The sequence below is a fragment of the Sminthopsis crassicaudata genome, chromosome 5 (genome assembly GCF_048593235.1).
Source record: "Sminthopsis crassicaudata isolate SCR6 chromosome 5, ASM4859323v1, whole genome shotgun sequence".
In the NCBI taxonomy this organism is placed as follows: domain Eukaryota; kingdom Metazoa; phylum Chordata; class Mammalia; order Dasyuromorphia; family Dasyuridae; genus Sminthopsis; species Sminthopsis crassicaudata.
Genome location: NC_133621.1, coordinates 295,275,558 through 295,293,001, shown reverse-complemented (window position 1 = coordinate 295,293,001; position 17,444 = coordinate 295,275,558). Strand labels below are relative to the sequence as shown.

The window sequence follows — 17,444 nt, the reverse complement described above, 5'->3', positions numbered from 1 at the left end:
AGCACTTTTCTTACAAATAACCCTGTGAGCATGATTTTCTCTACCCCACTCCCTTCCACTGCCATTTTACTCGTTAGGAAAATGAAGCTAAGAAGGGCAAATAGATCTCTCAGAATCATATAACTAAGTATATGGTTTTGGATCCAGGGACTCGTTGTCCAAGTTTCAAGCTTATTCCACCCTTCTTCATTGCCTTCTCCCTTGGTTTAGTATAATTAGACATCCAGTCCAAACACTGTCACAGAGGATTCGGGCTTATCCTAAGAATCACTAATAGAAACTGAATTTCAACCTGATTTGTAAATTGCTTCATGCAGTATTTCATCAGAGCGGACTAGCCAACGATGGGCTGATTGGCATTTGGAGCAGACAATCTGAGGTGGAAAAGGGAGATGGTCCCTGACAGAATGACATCAGGCTTCATTCTGTCTTCAAGGTTTCTACCGATTGTGTGTATGTTCTGTGTCAGAGGATATACCTATATCTATCCATCCTATCATTCTATCTATCATCTACCTGTTTTATCTGTCAATCTATATAATTATCTATCTGTATCAGTACATATACAGATAGATAGATCCAGAGAGGCAGTGTAGAAACGGCCAAGGGAAAAATCTGGGAGTGTGGGAAAGAATGAGCAAGCCGATTTTAGAAGTGCAAGACTCTACATGGGACATCAGAGAAATAGCATTGGTCTTGACCCCAGGAGACCAAAATTCAGCTTCGGACATTTACTTACTAGCTGTGTGACCCTGGATAAGTCATTTAATCTTTGACTCCCTTTTTCCATCTCTAAAGTGGGGACCATAATAATTTCTGCTTCCCGGGGTTGTTATGAAGATGAAACAAGATGTTTGTAAAGTACGTAGTCTAGTAGCTGGCACATAGTAGGAGTTAATAAATATTTGTGTCTTTTTCTCCTCCCTCTGAAAAACTGTGAGTTGTAGCCTTATGTAATCCATTCTCCCCCTAACCAGCATCCTTCTAGAGCTTCCTAATTGCCCGGTCTGACATCCCTTTCTGCTTCCTAACTTGCCTACCATTTTGATTTGAGGCTTTCATTTCTTGTTTCCCAAACTATCCCTTGGTTCACATCTCCTCTCACTCTAATTCGTTCTCGACAGAATTGTCAAAATGCACAAAGCTCATCACATTCCTGATCTAAAATCTCCCGTGACTACCCAATTCTTCTTTGTATAAAAGAAAACTCCCTTATGCTGGTGGTAAAAGCATGTTACAATATACCTTTTTTTTTCCATTCCTTATTCTATCGCTCATTCACTTTCCATTCCATATTGGTCTTGCAATGGAACCTTTGCATAGACTGTCCTGCACACTTACATTAATCATTCTCAATCTACACCCCTCTATACCTCCCCCCTTCAATTTTCTTCAAGGCTCAACTCAGACAGTGTCTCTGGAAACAAATTTTATCTTATTCCCCGATCAATTCCCTCACTATCCTCACATTATTGTATTGAGCTTATTTGTTCAAATGTCACATTTTACTCCAATGCTCCCCCATTCACAGTAGGAGTTCCTCAGGGAACTAAATTACTTTTATTTATTTTTTCTGAGTAACGTCCATATGTTGTGAAGAGGGCATGGAATAAAGTTGTCCAGAATATGCAGAAATGGATGGATTAGGATGTGGGTCATTGGAGGGAATATCCAGTGCTCCCAGAATCCTTTGGCTTATTAGAGTTCCTAGAGGAAAATTTTGCTCAGAGTAGACTTTAATAAATTTTTATTAAATTCAATTGATTTTCAGACTATTACCCCCAAACTAATAGAAGAGCTTCATGTTATAACATAGGATGCTAACGAAGAGTCTTTTGGGTCAGGGATTGTATTGAGTGCCTCTCCACACATCCCACTCTTGCTTTTTTGTGAGAAAGGAAGCTGAGTGGCATATGTGAGAAATTCCTGGGTACCAGAGAAGTTTGCTTTCATGTCCTGTGGCAGCTCTGGGGACCCTCATCCAGCCAAGGAAGGGAGGTGTGCTAACATGCCTCAGGTACGCGGCTCCACTTTAGTGTGGAGGGCCGTGGAATCTGCATATTTGGAAATGATTTTCAATCTCACTTGGTGGTGATTAGGTGATGTGGGTTCCCAATTCTACTTTCTGTTGATACTTTTATTATGAATTGAGTTTTAAGGAACAAATGTGTTTCCAGAGCGAGGATGTGTGATTTATTCAAAAGTAAAACCCGTGTAGGAATTTCTTACCCGCTGTGTTTAATTTCAGAAGCCAGAACTGTCATTACAACAAACCCCCCTCCCCAGACCCTGTTTTAGCTCTTGCATTTTCATGCCCATTAACTTCCTTTCTTCTGAAATTGAACATTTGCAGGTGGGGCGGGGGCGAGGAAAGCAAGAAGAAGTTGTAAGATATTTGTGAATTTTAGGCTCCTGGCATAGCAATAATCATCGGTATTTGTGCTCAAACTTAAGTTTGCAAAACACTTCGGTGAGTAGACAGTCAGCATTTAAAATTCCTACTAAGCACTAAGTGCCGGGGATGGAAGTGAGAAAAGACAGTCCCTTCCTTCAAAGAGCTTATTATCCATCTACTAGGGGAAGACTTTGGATAAAAGCATGATGCAGATGGAGAAGGTATTTGGCTCTGGGACTTGATTGATGTTCTAGGAGTCAAGAGCAAACAGAATAGCTGATGGGAAATGAAGAGTTAGTTGGAAAATTCTGAGCCTTATATAAAGAGCTGCTTTGGAAGAATTTAATGGTTCTTCATTCAAAGGGGAGGGGGACTGAAGGAGCTGAAAAGGTTCTGAGCATCAAAGCTAAATCAATCTCCAAAATAATGAGATTTTAGGTGATGAGTTTATCCTCGGGGCTGCATGACATTTGTAGTGTCAAAATTTAGCCCAGCACTGATGGGAAATGGAGAGAGCTTTGTAGAATTCCTTCTGTTTCTTTTATATATACGTATCTGTGTGTGAGAGTGTATACATGCTTACACACACACACACACACACACACACACACACACACACACACACACATATATATTTGACTTAAGGCAAGGTCTTGAATCCTAGCTCTTCCCCTAATTTGTCTTGAGGCTGGCCAAGTTCTTCATCCTTTAGGAGAGGGTGAGCTCTGTGTGAGTCAAAGGTGTGATAGAGCCACTGGAATGGAGGAAGTTGGGAAGGATGCTTTAGGATGCTTTAGGAAGAGATCGAGCTTTGAGGAATAAGGAGGTCATGATCTCCTTTTAGGCTGCCCTGGGCAAGTCACATTTGGAGAATTCTGTTCAGTTCTGGAAACTCCATTTTAAGGAGATTGATTAGCTAGAAGGCAACCAAGGTGATGAAGTATCTCAAATCATGCCATAGAGTAAGAGCTAATAATAATAACCAGCATTTTCATAACACATTAAAATTTGCAAAGCCCTTTATTATTATCACCTAATTTGATTCATAAAACAACCTTGGGTGGTAGGTAGATGATGTTATTATGCGTGTTTTTTTTTCAGATGGGGAAACTGAGTCAAATAGAATTTAAGGGACTTGTCCAGAGTCACACAAGTAAATAAGATTGGGTTGGAATGCAGTTTTTCCTGTTTCCTGGTTCAGTTGCTGTATCAACTGTATTTTCCAGCTGCTTCATATGGGGCTTAAGTGAAGGAATTGGCCATTTTTAACCTAGGGGGGGAAAAAAGCTTAAGGAGTTCTTTACAAGCCTTCCAAGGGTTGCTGTGTGAAAAAAGAACTAGAATTGTTTCTGCTTGGTCCCAAGACAAAACTAGGAGAAATAGAAGACTCCAAGAAATTTTAGAAACTCTTCCCAAATGGGAAAATATACTGTCTTGGGAGGGAGGGAGTCTGCTCTCTCTCGAATGGAGATCTTCCCATAAAAGCTGTTTACTAGGAGGATAGTAAGGGGTTCTTACTTCAGGGGTGGGTTGGAGTGAATTAGTCACAGCATGGCATGATAGAAGTGCAATGGGAGTCAGGGACGATATTCAAATCCTGCCTTTATAAATTATTGCCTATGCAACCTGGGAGAATGGCTTAACACCTCAGGGCCCCAATTTCCTCATTTGTGGGGGGTAGTGCAGAGAGTGTTGAGTCTGGAGTTAGAAAGACTCATCTTCCTGAGTTCAAATCTGACCTTAGGCAAGTCACTTAACTCTGTTTGCCTTGGTTTTCTCATCTGTAAAATGAGCTGAAGAAAGAAATTGCCAACCCCTCCAGTGAATCTGCCATAGAACTCCCAAATGGGGTCACAGAGAGTTGGATACTTGAAAAATGATTAAAACAAAATGGAAGGAAGGAGTGGATTCAATGACCTCTGAGGGTTCTTCCAATTCCAAATCTATGAACCCACAATCTGGTGACTAGTGAGTTTCGTTCCATGCTGAGATTTAAGGATTCCTTTTCGGTTTTAGTTTTTCATTTGTAAAATGAGGGTGTTGACACAGGTGGTCCCTTCTACCTCTAATAACTCTGTGATCCTCTGTCTTTCCTGTGATTTTGCCCAGGATTGTCAGATGTATCTCTTTGTTCTGGGCTATTTTAAGTGGAGAACAAGGGTACATGACATTTCTAAGTCAGGTAAAGTAAATTATCTTAAGATGAAAGACAAAGGGATTTAGGTTAGAGCAATAAAAGACTATTCTTTGTATATGGATACGTAGATATGTGAATGGGTTATTGAGGAAGGGGCTGAAATCTCTTTAGGAAGTCTATCAAAAGAGCTTCATGTGTTTGGTTAAACTCTGACAATTATAGGGCAAATTGCATTGTCCCATACTCAGTACTGTAGATGTAGAGTTGAAAGGAGACATGGTATCTACCTTTAAGGGGGCTTTAACTTAAGCTATGTATAAGAATATACATGTATATGTGTGTGGGGGGGTATTTCTATACACATACTCACATATACATATGTGGATACATATAAATAAGAATAAAAAGTAATGAAAATTATTACTTACTTTTTTATAGTGTTAAGGTTTACAAAGGGATTTCTTGATAACAATCTGGGTGGTAAGATGTGAATTATTTTTAATAAATAGAAATATTAGTAATAATTATTATAAAATATAATTTATTATATATAGTACATTATATTCAATATATGCTAATAATAGCATATTATCAGGTAGTGGTGGTGCTAGTGGTAGAACTGTTAAAAGTAGTGGTAGTGGTACTAGCTGTAGTAGTAATAATAGTGATGGTGGTAATTGCAATACTAGTGGTAGTAACAGTAGTGATGGTGGTGATGGTACTAGCAGTACTAGTAGTAGTAATTGTAGTGGTAGTAGTGATAGTAGTAATAGTAGCAGTAATGGTAGTGATGGTGATGGTAGTAATAGTAGTGGTAATAGTAGTGGCGTTGCTGATGGTAGTAATAGTAGTGGTGGTGGTGATAGTACTAACAGTACTACTAGTAGTAATTGTAGTGGTAGTAGTGATAGTAGTAATAGTAGCAGTAATGGTAGTGGTGGTGATGGTGATGGTAGTAATAGTAGTAGTAATAGTAGTGGCGTTGCTGATGGTAGTAATAGTAGTGGTGGTGGTGATGGTACTAGCAGTACTAATAGTAATAATTGTAGTGGTAGTAGTGATAGTAGTAATAGTAGCAGTAATGGTAGTGGTGGTGGTAGTGATGGTGATGGTAGTAATAGTAGTAATAATAGTAGTGGCGTTGGTGATGGTAGTAATAGTAGTGGTGGTGGTGATGGTAGTAATAGTGGTAGTACTAGTAGTGGTGGTAGTAATAGTAGTAGTAGTACTAGTAGTGGTGGTAGTTATGGTAGTAGTAGTAATAGTAGTGGTGGTAGCAATGATAGTAGTAATACTAGTAGTAGTAGTAGCAGTAATAGTGATGGTGATTGTAGCAGTACTAGGAGTAGTAATAGTAGCTCTGCTGCTGCTGGAGGCAGAAGACATAGGAGTAGGAGTAATTAGTGGGTCCCCTTCACTTGAGGTCTTTGTAAGGACTGCCAGACTGCTTGTCAGAACTGATATAAGGGGAGGGTCCACTTGAAGCATGTGCTGGATCAGGTGATCTCTGAGATCCCTTCTGAACCTATTTCTAAGGTTTTGCTCTAAAGGACAAGCGAAGTTCTAGCCCATCAGTTGACCAGAATTTCTGGAGCACTTAGCTAGGTCCCTGGTACTGCGCTAAGTGCTGAGGATAAAAATGCAAGGAAGAAATTGCCCTCAAGAAATTTGCATTCTAATAGAGGTAAAAGAAAGTATTCAGGTGAGAACTTGGGAGTTAAGTCTAGAGAACTGGGCTTGACTGGTTAGGGCTCTTCCTCAAAAAGGGAGCTCTGCAAAGAATTCACTAGTGGGAGAGAAGGGCCTTATGTAGGTGGGTGCAGCCAGGCCAGGAGTCAGGAAGACCTGATCTGAGTCCTGTCTTATGTGACCCTCTCTCAGTCTCCTAAATGGGTCTGCTAATAGCTCCTAGGGATCAGCATGAGGATCAATGAGATAGTGTATGAGCACTTTGGAAACCTTAAAGCATTTCTGACTTATGGATGTCCACTACTTGTTGTGGAGTCCTGCCTGACTTTTTGTGACCCTATTTGAGGTTTTCTTGGTGGAGATACTCAAGTGAGAAATGTGCCCTTTCCTTCTCCATTTCATTTTACAGATGAGGAAACTGAGGCTCATAGGATTAGGTGACTTGGCCAGGGTCATATACCTAATAAGTGTCTGAAACTATTCCTGACTCTCAGGTCTGGTGTCCTATCCCTTGTGCAATCTAATCACTGGAGTTGCTGAGCCCTGTTAGAAGTGACTTTATGCTCTTTCTTTGTAAATTGAGGGTTAATAATACCAAGAGCTATACCTAGGACATGACAGCTGACGATTTGCCCTAGAGTGCTAGATTTTACCAGGTGCTAGCTAGTGCAGTAGTATAGAACAATTTAGTGAGAAGCTGATAAATCAGAATAATAGTTAAAATAGGAAGTTCCCAGATGGTAAGTGTAGTTCCTGCCCCCACCCCCAGCTGCTGTATCCCACATAAGCCTTGCTTCTGTCTCCCCCCACAGAGAATCTGCTGAGATCTAGGGGAGACTCTCTGCTCCCTGGGGCCCACGGTTAGATGCTTTTTATGCTATAGACTCGATGTGCTTTGGAACTTGTACCAGGTGTGACAAATGGTAGCAGGAACTTGGATATTTCCTGTAGAACCCAGATCACAAAGTTGTTGGAATCAAAACAAGATAATATGTATAAAAGGCTTTATGAGTCTCAAAGCACTGTACAAATGTCAGCCTTTTCCCCCCTTTTAACACTCCTGCTGGGCTCTGAACGAATGCAATATATTCACCAGAAGGTGCAGCTAGAAGGAAATGGGCAGAGTACAGAAACTCCTCTGGGGATGTCTGGACACGGGTTACAGATGACCGTGCCGATTTCTGACCCGTTTCTCCTTTCCCTTCCTTTTCAGAAAGTAATATGAGGGACGCTGGGGACTCTACGCTCCCAACATAGGAACGGCGCCGTGGAGAGAGATTGCCACTGCCGAGAGGATGCTGGGCATCTGCAGAGGGAGACGGAAATTCCTGGCTGCCTCCCTGACCGTGCTCTTCATCCCAGCAGTCACTTGGATTTACCTCTTTGCTGGAAGCTTCGAAGGTGAGGGCGGGAGGAGGGATATCTCTGAATATGTCATATATTTATATGTTGATATCTGTATATATGATCAAAGGAGAGAGTAGAAGTAGAGAAATCGGTAAGGAAGCTACTTTATTGATGTCCTCTGTGTGTGTATGTATGTGTGTGTGTGTGTGAGAACTGACCACTCATGGCAGCCTCTTCGTTGATTTCTCCACCTCTGCAGTCTTCTCTGTCGCCTTTTTCAATCTCTCCTTCCCCAGCCGCCCAATAATTCTCCTAGTGCTCTACATCTGATTAGGTTACTCCCTCCCTGCAAAGCCCTTCTTGGCTCACTATTCCCTTTAGGATCAAATACCAGGGCCTTGACTTTGCCATCAAAGGCAGTCTATAATCTAGCTCCAATCTACCAAAGTCACCATTACTTGCCAGGACAACCTTCCCTGATGTTGGACAGCCAAACAGAGGATGATTTTTCAGGGAGCAGTCTGTCCCTTCCACAGCTTGGCCATTTTCCTCCATGCTGTGGAGAATAAGTCTCTCTATTGCCCTCTGTGCTGTTGACCACCAGGCTAAGTGATTGGGGCTGAGAGAATAACTCCCTACTGGGACGGTCCATTAGAACTATAACTTGTTCTAGTGTTGCTTAGTCATCAGTCGTGTCCAATTCTATATGACCCCATAAGGTTTTCTTGGCAAAGAAACCACTGGAGTGACCTTCTCCACTGTGTCCTAATTTTATAAAGGAGGAACTAAGACAGATGGGGGGTAAGTGACTTGCTCAGAGTCACACAGCTAGTAAGCATCTAAAGCCAAATTTGAATCCAAATCTCCCTGACTCTAGGCCCAGTGCTCTGTCCTTATAAATCAATGGATGATATATTTGTAGAGCTGCATGGGGGAAGAGGTTACTACACCATCATTTTTCAGGTGAATAATGTGAGACCCAGAGAAGTTCAATGATTTGCCCAGGATCACACAACTAGTCAATGATAGAGCTGATGCTTGAATCCAGCTGCTCAACATCTATTTTTCTCCCATCATACCAGGGATTCATAACCTGGGGTACATGAACTCTAAAGGATTTCACGGATAGATTTCATGGGGTCTGAGAATTTGAATAGGAAAAAAAATTGGCATGGGATTTTGGGGGAGCTGCCAGTCTTACATCTTTTGTTTCATACTAATAAAAAAATTTTTTTGAGGGGGGGGAACTAGAGAGATAAAGAAAGGTCCATGATATATAGGGAAATAAACCATGCTGCCTCCCTCCTCTGGTGATGGGGCTCAGCAGCAAATCTGTGTGTTTATTGGAAGAGGCAGGTCCCCTGACTAGGGCTGCCAAACTCACTGTGTTTCCAAAATGGCCCATGGAGACATTGCCGGTTCTGTAGTTAAACATAACAACTTCGCAATCCATTTATTGACACCCTCGAATTTTCCATTTCAAGGCAGGTGAAGCCATAAATAAGAAGCAAAGAATCTGCCTACATCAAGAGAAATTGAATATGTAGAGTGTGGATGCATTTTTTAACAAGTCTTTAATTTCACTGGTTCTACCAGAAAGCAGCATGGAGACTCACCTCAGAGGGGAAAATGCACACAAGGGAATGCCGGGGAGTTGGTAAGGATCTCAGAGGTCTAGTATTCTCTAGGAGCAAAACTGAATAAATTAGCCTAGAGAAGAGAACACTTGTTGGGGACAGAATGGAGGAATATTCAGTTTTTGAAATTCCTGGTAGGTTGTCCTATGGAAGAAGGATTGGGAGAGGGGGTAGAGAAAGAGAGACAGAGGCATAAAGACACAGAGAGAGAATTTACTAAGTACTTATTTTGTGTTAGACAATAAACTAAGTATATATGTGTCTTGGGGGGTGTTTGTTTTTTGTTTTTTGTTTTTTGTAAGTGACTTGCCCAGGGTCACACATTTAGGAAGTATTAAGTGTCTGAGCTCATATTTGAACTCAGGCCCTCCTGACTTCAGGGCTGCTGCTCTATCCACCGCACCACTTAGCTGCCCCTAAGTATAGAAGATTTAATAATACAAGCAGACAAAACCATTCGTACCCTCCAGGAGCTGAAACTAGACATATAGAGGAGAACTAAAAAGAAGAGGAGGATTGAGTTAGGGGCTTAAAAGTAAGGGAAATGATTGGTTCTAGACATGGAAAGGACTAGATCTGTTCTTTTTGAAATCCAGAATTTAGACTCCTCAGACAACTGGATAAAGACTCCAAGAAACTACATACTGTGGGATGGGCAGGGGTCACCCCCTCATGCCCTCTCAGCAGCTTGAGGGCAACCAGCAGGCTTCAAACCCATCAGTGAGTTATGGGAATGTCTGCCAAGCATGTGAAGACTTCCCTCAGTGGAATGAGTGGGTGAGAACAATTTGGCCATGAAAGCTGTTAAAGCTGCCTTGGTGGGGCGCTCAGAGGTCAGGCAAGAAAGCTGTCAAGGTCATCCACCGCATCCTGGGTCATCAACAGTCATTCTGACTTTTGTCTCTGTCTCACTTAAATCCATTTTATAAGCAAGTCCAGACGGCACCTCGTGATGTCTTTGGTCCTATTCAAGAACAAGACAGAGGGTAAGTTTCAGATGCGGATAAGGAAGAAAAAGTTAGAATCATCCTATGATAAAACAAGTTATTTTAGGAGGTGGTGAGTTCTCCATTACTGGACTATTACATCAGACCCAGTAGCCTGAGAATGGAGTTAATTTATCTCCTATTTGCTGGCAGGTTGCAGAGGTCTCTACTGGACTGTTAGGGCTTGATTTCCTAAACTTCCAGTTCTGAGATTCCTTCACGCCACAAACATTCATTAGGGGCCTATTTGTGCTGGCCACTGGTAATATAGAGACAACTACTCCTCTCCTGCGCTCAGAGAGCTTCCATTCTGTTAGGGCAAGGACCAATGTGAACAATGTCTACACAGTAAATACAAAATGATTAGGGGGAAAAGGATGCTAAGATTTGGGTGCTGCTCCTTGATAGACACCGGGGGGCTCTCCGAATAAGAAACGGGGAAGGAGCTCTACTCTAGGAATCATGGACAGTGTATATAGGTCAGGCAGGGTAGAGTCCATTTGTAGAATAAATCCATTTTCACGTGGTAGAGTGGAATGCACCTGTCTTTGATGTTTGATAACTAAGTGGTCTTGAGCAAGTGACTTCATCTAACTTCATCTCTCTAACTCAGGTTCCTCATTTGTAAAATGAAAATATTCGATTACATGGCCTCTGAGGTTCCTTTGAATTATAGATCTGTGATGCTTTGAGGTTGCCAGAGAACAGAAAAGTGGGTGAGCGTCAACTTATAATCAAAGGGAAGGGAGTCGGATCCGTTCACAGGGTGACCCTGGACGAATCCTATTGCCTCTCAGTCTCATTTTCCAAATTTGTAAAAGGGAGGTGATGATAGCATCCTTCTCCTAGGGTAGTTGTGAGCAGACAGCATAGTGTCTAAAGCACTTAGCTTCTGCATCTGTAAAATGGGGGACAGTAATGGCACCTGTCACCCACAGATGTTGTGAGGGTCAAATGAGATCATGTTTGTAAAGTGCTTTACAAACCCTATAATTACTTTTTCCCTTCCTCTCTTAACCCCCTCTTTCTCCCTTCTCCTCTTTTCCTTCTCTCTCTCTGTCTCTCTCTCTGTCTCTCTCTCTCTCTCTCTCTCTCTCTCTCTCTCTCTCTCTCTCTCTCTCTCTCTCTCTCTCTCTCTGTCTCTCTCTCTGTCTCTCTCTCTGTCTCTCTCTCTCTCTCTCTCTCTCTCTCTCTCTCTCTCTCTCTCTCTTATCTCTCTCTCTCTCTCTGTGTCTCTCTGTCTCTATCTCTGTCTCTCTCTCACACTCTCTGTCTCTCTCTCACACTCTCTGTCTCTGTCTCTCTCTGTCTCTGTCTCTCTCTCTCGCTCGCTCTCTGTCTCTGTCTCTGTCTCTGTCTCTATCTCTGTCTCTCTCTTTCTGTCTCTGTCTCTCTGTCTCTCTGTCTCTCTCTGTCTCTCTCTCTCTGTCTCTCTCTGTCTCTCTCTCTGTCTCTGTCTCTGTCTTTATCTCTCTTTCTTTCTCACATACACACACAGGTTAAGAACCCCCATCTTTGAGCATTGTTTGAGGCTCTAAGAGATTTAGGACTTGCTCAAAATTAGGCAGCTGTTTTGGGTCAGCAGTGGCATTTAAAACCTAATATTCCTGACTCCCAAGTTCAGTATTCTTTCCACCATGCCCTGCTGCTTCTCATAGCTCATAACAAATGAGATGTAAATTTATTTCCATTTGTATTTCTATCCCATCTGTTACTGTGTTCCTAGAATCACTTTTCGGACATTCTTACTGCCTTCGCTTAGAGGTGAATGTGGGATAGTGGAGAGTGTGTGTGTGTGTGTGTGTGTGTGTGTGTGTGTGTGTGTGTGTGTGTGTTAAGTCCTTCAGGAATATGTGTTCAGCTGTTATTGAATTATTGGTGTGTAAAAAAGGGGCTTTTCAGCCATTCAGAAAATTGTTCACACACTTTGCCCTCAGATAATTCATACCCGGCTCTGTTCAGAGTCAGCCGTGCTGTCACGTGGCCAGGCCTGGGTGAGAAATGTCTGCTTTATTTGAAAACCAAATTCCTTCCGATGAGGCAGAGTCTGAACATTTAAAACTGGTGTCATGAACAGGCCCAGGATATTAATTTCTGAACTGATTTAAGTTTGCAGGAACATTTGTCATTCCTGCAGTTGCCGTAGCTGCCTATACTCTTATCAACTGCAATCTGTCTTCGAACAACCGTGGGCCCCAGGTAGAGAATAGGCGATCGTGTTCAGAAGGACCTTGCAGATTATTATTCATCCAGGGATTTTTAACCTGGGGTCTGTGGATCAATTTAAGGGGGGGTTGTAAGGTTGATGGGAGAAAATCAACATCTTTAATTTCATTAACTTCTTTAGCATTTTCTTAATTATTTAAAATTAAGACTTAAAATCTATTTTAAAATGATTTAAAAGAAGTAAACATTCTGAGAAAGGATGGGTAGATTTCCCCAGAAGGACAAAGGTATCCAGGACATACATAGAAATGTTAAGAACCCGTGACCTCTTCTGATTCTTTTATTTGGCTCAGGAGCTAATGACACCCCAGAGATTTGAGAGTGGCCCTGAGAAAAGAGCAGACTGGGAGATTTGATCCCAATTCCTCTGATCCTCAATTCAGTGTACCGATGAGTGCTTTGGTCATCCTAGTTGATCTCAAATGATGATATAATGGGCTGTGTTCTACATGGAGCCAGTGGGTAGTGGGGGTGGGGGCTGGGAGAGAGCAGCGATTAGTTGCTCTGCTCTTGTAGAAGCTCAATACATGGAAGGAGAAGTTGTCCAAAATGGAGATAGAAACTTTCTACTTTTTCTCTTTGCACCTATGACAGTGCCCATTCGTCGTGGGCTCCCGGTAAATGCCTATCAATTGAGTCAGTGTAGTGGAAAGAGCACCGATTTTGGAGTGGGAAGTCTGGCTTTGAATCTCGCATTTATCTTTAGACCTGTGTGACCTTGGGAAAAATCAGTTTCTGTCTCCTTTATAAAATGACAGAAACTGAAAAAAGGCAATCTCTCTGCTCTGTTCTCTCTCTGATATTCTGTATTCTAAGGTCTTTCCCAAATCTCACACTCCATCTTCTGAAGTACTTCTCAGCTCTGACATTCTCTTTCTATGGCCCCTCCACTTCAGATATTTTCTGCTCTAACGTCCCCCAGCCCTGACATTTCCTCTCCTCTCAGCTCTGACTCTAGATTTTATATCCTAAGGAGCTTTGTACCTCTGGCACTCTGGTCTAAGATTTCTCCTCCTTTTGACGTTTTCTGTTCCAAGCCTCCTTCCAGCTCTCCCAATCTTTGTTCTGCCGTCCCGTTTCATGAGGTTCCTTCCCATTCTATATTCTCTAACACAGATTTTGTGTTTTATTTGGAAACAAAAAGGATTCTTTAAAATTATATACAGCTATTTTATGTGTCCAAACCCTGAACAGGGACTGGACTTCGTTCTTTTCCTAAGCAGCTACTGTTTGTAAGACTGTGCATTTAGAGTCATAAAGAATCTCAGAGATCATCTCATCATCTCCCCCTTGTCCCCTTCACAGATGAAGAAACTGAGTCCCGGAGGAGTTAAAGGTTTGCCTAGGGTTATGAAGGCAGCAGATTGCAGAGTGGAGATTCAAGTCCTCTATATCCATTCTCCCAATCCCTTCTCCTTCCCTCCCTCCAATAAAAGGCCTCAAAGCTTCCACCATCCAAGCAATGAAAGCCTGCTGCTGCTCTCTGGATATAATTTGCCAGCAATGCTAACCGTTACTTGACACCAGGATACAGGACTGCTTTAATAACGGCAAAGCATGCTTTGTCTCCTTTCCAAAGACCTGACTGCATCTCTCAGAAAGGATATTATAAGCTCCCGGATTCTGGCTATGAACTAAAATGAAAAGTAGATTTTTTTTCCACTTTCACTGATTAGTTTGTATAGCCAAAAATTAGTTTGCTTCTCATGGTAGAATAACTTATGGCTCCATGCTGTTAAGACTTTGTAGAAAAAGATAAAATTTGAATTTAAAAATGAATATACAGAGGACAAGTGGGAGAGATGTTAAAATATTATTATTTGACAATCCCATCTGTTTTTCCCCTTGTTCCCACAATCCTTACTGGGAGGCCATGGGGCCAGAAGAATCTTGATGTGAAGGCAGCAGGTACAGTGAGAAGAGTTTTGGACTTGGGTGTCTAAATATCTGGATTTTAGTCTCAGCAATCCTATGGATAAATGAATGTGTTCTGTGTCCACTCTTAACTACTATATAAAATGAGATGATGGGGCTAGATGATCTACAAGGTCTCTTCCAGTTCCGGAGTCAATCAGCCAGCTGCCATCCATCTTTTGTCATTCAGGGCAGTTATATATACAAGGGAACAGAGGGGACAGCAGCAACTTCAGGAGTGAAAACTCATCATGAATTCCAGCTCTGTTACCTCCTCCCTGTATGATATGGGGAAAGCTAGGGGACTAGCACCTAATATCTGTTAGGAAAACAAAAAAGACAAAAACAGATGGAACTCTCCAAAGGACAAGATGAGATGTAAACAGCTTTGTATACCCAAGTGGAATTGAGCTGTGTCTTGAAGGTTTGGGAAGTCAATCAGAGTAGAGGAGGCAGGGTATTCTAGAGAAGGGGGTCCCAGGCACACAATCAAGAGATAAATGTCATGTTGGACATACAGCAAGAAGATTGCTGTTATCGGATCATTAAAGAATATGGAAAGTAGCAATAGGTTATGAGAAGGTGGGAAGGGACCAGATCGCAAAGAGCTTGAAAAGATCAAGGGTTTTATATTTGATACAGTAAGTAATATAGAGCCACTGGAACTTGTTTCCTACTCTATTAAAATGAGGGGTGGACTTGGGATTAAGAAATATCAAAATCCTATGATCCTAATTGGGATCTGCTTAATCAGAAAATACATCTAGTTCTTAGTGGTAACATTTTGTAAATCTTTTAAATCTACGACTTCTGAAAGGGTCCTTATGCCTTGAATTTGATTGGTCACCAGGAGAGTTCATTGAACTTAGGTATGAGATATTTCTGCAGCATGGATACTGTGTGCTCTGGACTTCTTTCCCAATTTTTCTTCCAGTCTGAAATCAAGAGAATCACAGACAGTTTATAATCAAAGATTGATAGTATAGTATTTGACTAAGATGTAGAAAATGGGAAGACTGAGAAGATGACAAACTCTTTGAGAAGACCTGTTGTCCAGGTTTTTCTCTCATGGTGAACTAAAAATAATAAGAATTAAAACACATCCAATGACAAATTATTTTTTTCTGTGAGGAAAAGAGGCTTGGAACACAATAGCAGAGGAACTCTGATATGGAACAAAGTTCACCTTTTCATTTTTAGTAACTGCTAAAGGGCTTTTAGAAAAAGCCCTTTCCAAGCCTTTATCCATGTTTTTCTTCTAAAGAGTTAAAAAAAGATCAGATATATTCTTTAAAAATTAAATATATTTCTTATTGATTTTATTTAACCACTACACTGAGTTCTATGATATATTATAAAGTGAATCGAGCATTGCCCTTGGCGTGAGAGAATCACCTTCCTAAGGCAAAGGTTCCTGACCTATAAAGTAAAATGACTTCCAGGGTCCCTTCTGATTAGAAATCTGAGATCTCATCTTCTCAGTATTGATTGAATTGGGATGTCAAGGAGGTGGGGATTCAATGAACATAACAATTAGAATGTTAGAGAGGAAAAGACATTGGTTTTAGGGCAGAGGACTTGAAGTTACTCTTACCATCTTAGGCAGGTTCCTTTTCTTAGTACCTCAGTCTCCTCCTTATCTTTAAAGTTAGGGAATAAGAATAGATGATTTGAATTAGAAGACCTGATTTAAATCTCATCTTTTAAAAAAAAATCTAAAAAATTAAAAAAGTGAAAAAATAAAAATAAATTTCTCCTCTTTCTCTTATCTCTATGATATTGGGTAAGTCACAACCCTCATTCAATTTCCTTATTCATAAAATGAGATGGTTTGTTGAGACAATCACTAAAGTCCTTTCCAACTTGTGGCTTCACCCACAATCTCTACTCTTTGAGAAACTAGCACTCTATACCTAGCAACGCTGTCCCCCTTAGACTTTTTGCCTTATCTAATTGGGACAATCAGGCCATCAAGTCTATAGTTTTCTTGACATTCCAGTGCATGTACTTCTTCCCATTCCCAGGACCCCTTGGAATATAAACTACCAGAAGGCAAGATTATAAATTTATGTGCACTTGTGCTCCAGCTCGTTCTCTTTCTTTCTCTCTCTTTTTTTTCTTTCTCTCTCTCTCTCCTCTTTCCCTTCCTTCCTCCCTCCTTTCCTCCCTCCTTTCCTCCCTCCCTTCCCTCCCTCCCTTCCCTCCTTCCTTCTCTCCTTCCTTCCTTCCTTCCTTCCTTCCTTCCTTCCTTCCTTCCTTCCTTCCTTCCTTCCTTCCTTCCTTCCTTTCTTTCTTCCTCCTTTCCTTCCTTCCTTCCTCCCTTCCTCCTTTCCTTCCTTCCTTCCTTCCTTCCTTCCTTCCTTCCTTCCTTCCTTCCTTCCTTCCTTCCTTCCTTCCTTCCTTCCTTTCTTCCTTCCTTCCTTTCTTCCTTCCTCCTTTCCTTCCTTCCTTCCTCCCTTCCTCCTTTCCTTCCTTCCTTCCTTCCTTCCTTCCTTCCTTCCTTCCTTCCTTCCTTCCTTCCTTCCTTCCTTCCTTCCTTCCTTCCTTTTTTCCTTCCTTCCTTTCTTCCTTCCTCCTTTCCTTCCTTCCTTCCTCCCTTCCTCCTTTCCTTCCTTCCTTCCTTCCTTCCTTCCTTCCTTCCTTCCTTCCTTCCTTCCTTCCTTCCTTCCTTCCTTCCTTCCTTCCTCCTTTCCTCCTTTCCTCCCTTCCTCCCTTCTTCCCTTTCTCCTTTCCTTTTCCAGCTTTTGTTTTATAGACATAGAAGCTGGAATAATAAGACAAAGTGACTTTCTTGTGGGTCACACAGTATCTGAGGCCACATTTGAACTCTGATCTGGATTCCCGGTCCAGCACTCTATCCAGAGCACTCCCCAGCTACCCTAAGTATAAGGTCCTCCTTGAGGGCAGAGTCTCTCTCCTCCTTGTCTTCATAACCCCCCCCAAATGCAAATACTTAGACTAAGCCCATGATCTGGGTATATCTACGTGACTTTCATGTGCACTTAGAAGGGCCAGTCACGACAGCTATGGAGATGTGATAGAAGCAGGAGCCCATTTAATAGCAAAAATATGCTAGTTTAATGTGCCTGTGCTCCCCCCTCACACACGCATCC

The 17,444-nt window shown here is 41.7% G+C and overlaps 1 protein-coding gene across 4 annotated transcripts in view; it reads left to right on the top strand.

The window, feature by feature from the left end:
* LARGE1 (LARGE xylosyl- and glucuronyltransferase 1) overlaps positions 1 to 17,444 on the top strand; it is a 577,873-nt gene that overhangs the window by 172,764 nt on the left and 387,665 nt on the right. For 3 of the 4 annotated variants that reach the window (XM_074271517.1, XM_074271515.1, XM_074271516.1), the window contains 2 exons: positions 7,435 to 7,622; positions 14,275 to 14,325. In XM_074271517.1, the coding sequence (XP_074127618.1) occupies positions 7,517 to 7,622; positions 14,275 to 14,325 (157 nt within the window). In that variant the 5' untranslated portion in view covers positions 7,435 to 7,516. The remainder of the gene's footprint in view (positions 1 to 7,434; positions 7,623 to 14,274; positions 14,326 to 17,444) is intronic. The other variant, XM_074271518.1, reaches the window with a different exon arrangement.